The following is a 2961-nucleotide window of genomic DNA, read 5'->3' on the forward strand; positions in this document are numbered from 1 at the left end:
TTGTAGCCTAAAGTTAGTCCTGTTTGTCCAGGTAATTAGGTTAATAATTACAAAGAAACTTGAAAGTTAAACATCAATGAAAATGGTTTCAGGCGCACTACAACAAAGTAATCAATAGTTGATGAGGCATAGTGAAAATGGCAAATGGACCATAAAAGAGGTTATTGACGTACACAATTGATATATTTCCCCCCTAATTTAAGGAGTGGCAATACTATTTCCAGAGAGGACAGTAAGACCTGAAATTTCATTAGTGCTATGAATATGAAACAGCTAGATGCATTTATTTGACATTTTAATGGGAAGTTGTAAGGAAAAAACATTACATTAACGCATGATTATCATAACAGTCATGATTACATTTCATTAGGAATTAATTGGCTTGCATTTGAAAACATAAGTCTATTGTGGAGTGGTAGACTGAAACATACCAGTAGACAGTACACAGTATGGTAATTATGACAGATCATCGAGTTTACATGTCATTTTGCGTAATTGCTAAATTTGTGCATTAATGTACAATGTTATCATGTTAGTGTTGTAGACTTTGAGACACTAGTACTAAGACCCCCATTCTGTGTGGAATCCATCCTCTTCCTTTCCCGCGTTATCTTTATTCTCAAAAAAGCGAATCTGCACACCAGGGGAGATGGCTGTTCCAGACACGTACTCATAAATGTCACAGTTTTCAAACTCATCAGATGGCTTCTTTTCGAGGTTGATTGCCCACTGCCACTGGCCGCTCAGGTAGTCATCGTTGCCATCGGACTGGCTGGCATAGAAAGCCACCCAAGAGTAGTACATATCGTCCTTCCAGTTGTTGAAGGATTTGCGGATGTAGAGCCTTGCGCTGGCAAACCCATCACTGGTGAAGAGCTGGAGGCTGGCATCCATGGAACCTATTCTGACAGGAATCCTCCCTCTGGCGTCATCCAGCTCGGGGCCCCTCCAGATCACCATGTTGGTGACCTCCTCTCGCAGGAGGCGCAGCTGGAGGCCGGGTTGAAGTTTGATGGTGGTCTCCGCCGTTCCCCTGAGCCTGCCGTTAACCTTGACCTCGAACAGGGGGCTGTTGCTTTCCCCATTCTTGTAGAGGGCCACGTTGGTGTGCATTCTTTGGATGCTGCTGGGCAAACCGCTCCATTTCACAAGTGCATTACCCTCTTTCGTGGCTTTCACTTCCATGGAAACCCAAAGTGTTTTACACAGGGCCGGCGAGTTTGGACAAGACCACATCTGAACCGAGACGCCGTATCTGCCGTTCACATCATACCCAGCCAAGGTGAGAAACTTTGCCAAGCCTGGTTCGCTGAACATGCTGTCAGCAAGAACCAGACTCTGGTTGAAGGTGGGATAGAGCTCTCCCACAGATGAATTCCTGATGCCAAAGGGGTTTCGGAGCACTGCAATCTGTCGGAAGAGAGCTGCAGAGATGAGAGTCAGAGGGTAAGGACTATAAGTTGGGATACGTTGATAGCTGCTCTCCTGTGCGAAATAGACCTGATCGATCCTAACAGGATCGTACCAGGAATCTACCCTAATGATGACCCTGTCTCGGTTCCTCGTGGGGTAGTTGTAAGAGTTGTAGAAGTCCTGGGTGACGTATGAAGGAAGCCGGCCTGCCGAGCCCCTGAGTAGGTTGCCCACCGCGTAGTACGCTGTTGTAGGAGTCAGATCGGGCAGGAAGTGGTTATCGTTAGCGTAAGGGGTGAAGGGGTAGCTGGTGATGGGGTCAAAGACCTGGGGTATGAACTGAACCACGTCGTTGCGGTCAACGCTGACGATTGAGGAGAGCCAGTGGAGCAGCATCAGGCCGTGCTGGGGGAAGCACTTGCCATAGTCCAGGGCCCTCAGCTCCGATATGCTGCTGACGGTTGGAATGTCGGCAGACAAGGCTAAAGAGAGCCAGACAAGAAGACAGCCAAGGGAACTCTTCCATTCCATGATAACCTTTCAAGAAAATAGGGAAGGCATGATGGCTTATGTAGAAAATCTTACGTAATGACACAGGCCATATAGGTAAAGTCATGACTTGTGTAAATAAAGGAACATGACTCTTTCTGTTTGTCTAAAAAGGCTTAGCCCATTTAAAGGCCGTTTTGAAAAGGAACTGTGCCTAAGGGAATAGATAACTGCATGTCGTAACAGTACACACACCTGCACAAGCACAGAATGTTGAGAGTTAATGAATGATTACTAAAAGACCACATTACAGATTATAATTACAAAACTAAAAATAGATGTTATATTAACAGTGGCTACAATTTCATTTGCTATAATAGTTGTATCAAGAAAAATCTAGGACATTAACCCTCACTAACTTATATTTTAACATTCCCTTGCAAGTATCAATTCACATACATGATTTAATTTCAAGATGGTAATAATCATGAATTCACAAACACTTAGGTCACTTAGGACCAGCACTTAAGTTAAATTGTTAGTAGATGAGTAGATGATAAAAAACTATGAATTAATCATTAAAAAAAACATAAATCTCTTTACCCTCTGCAGTACTCCAGTCCACAGGAATAAATGACTGAACAAAGTCTGACCTTACTTGAAGAATATTTATATAAATCACTGTAACTGAATACACCCACACCTCTGTTTGCTGTTGATTCTTGTGATCCAGTTTATCACCATATCTTATCATAAGAATTTCAAAGTCTCACAGAATGTGATTTTTGTATAATAGTTGACAATCTTGTTTTTCTCCACAGACTTCCTGGTGAGCGTCAATGGGCATCTCAGAGGTCATTTAAGGGCTAGTGTGTTAGTATTGTTTTGTTGGAAATGGCACCTTTTTGACTCTTATCCCCATATGATGTGTAGTTTGAACAGCTTGCTGAACTCTACTTTCCTCACAAAGGTCCACCCTTAAACCACCTGGATTTCTTAAAGAATAATTATTGAATGTTCTTGGGGAAACTTCTATACTAGGTGTGAAAATGGTCTCAC

At 43.0% G+C, this 2961-nt stretch overlaps 1 protein-coding gene across 1 annotated transcript; it reads right to left on the bottom strand.

The window, feature by feature from the left end:
• Nucleotides 1-561: 561 nt before the first annotated feature.
• Nucleotides 562-1944, bottom strand: LOC105906967. The gene has a single exon (XM_031559376.1). It carries the CDS (start codon nucleotides 1942-1944, stop codon nucleotides 562-564), a length of 1383 nt encoding a protein of 460 aa, XP_031415236.1.
• Nucleotides 1945-2961: the final 1017 nt, after the last annotated feature.

The sequence above is a fragment of the Clupea harengus genome, chromosome 22 (genome assembly GCF_900700415.2).
Source record: "Clupea harengus chromosome 22, Ch_v2.0.2, whole genome shotgun sequence".
NCBI classification, from domain to species: Eukaryota; Metazoa; Chordata; class Actinopteri; order Clupeiformes; family Clupeidae; genus Clupea; species Clupea harengus.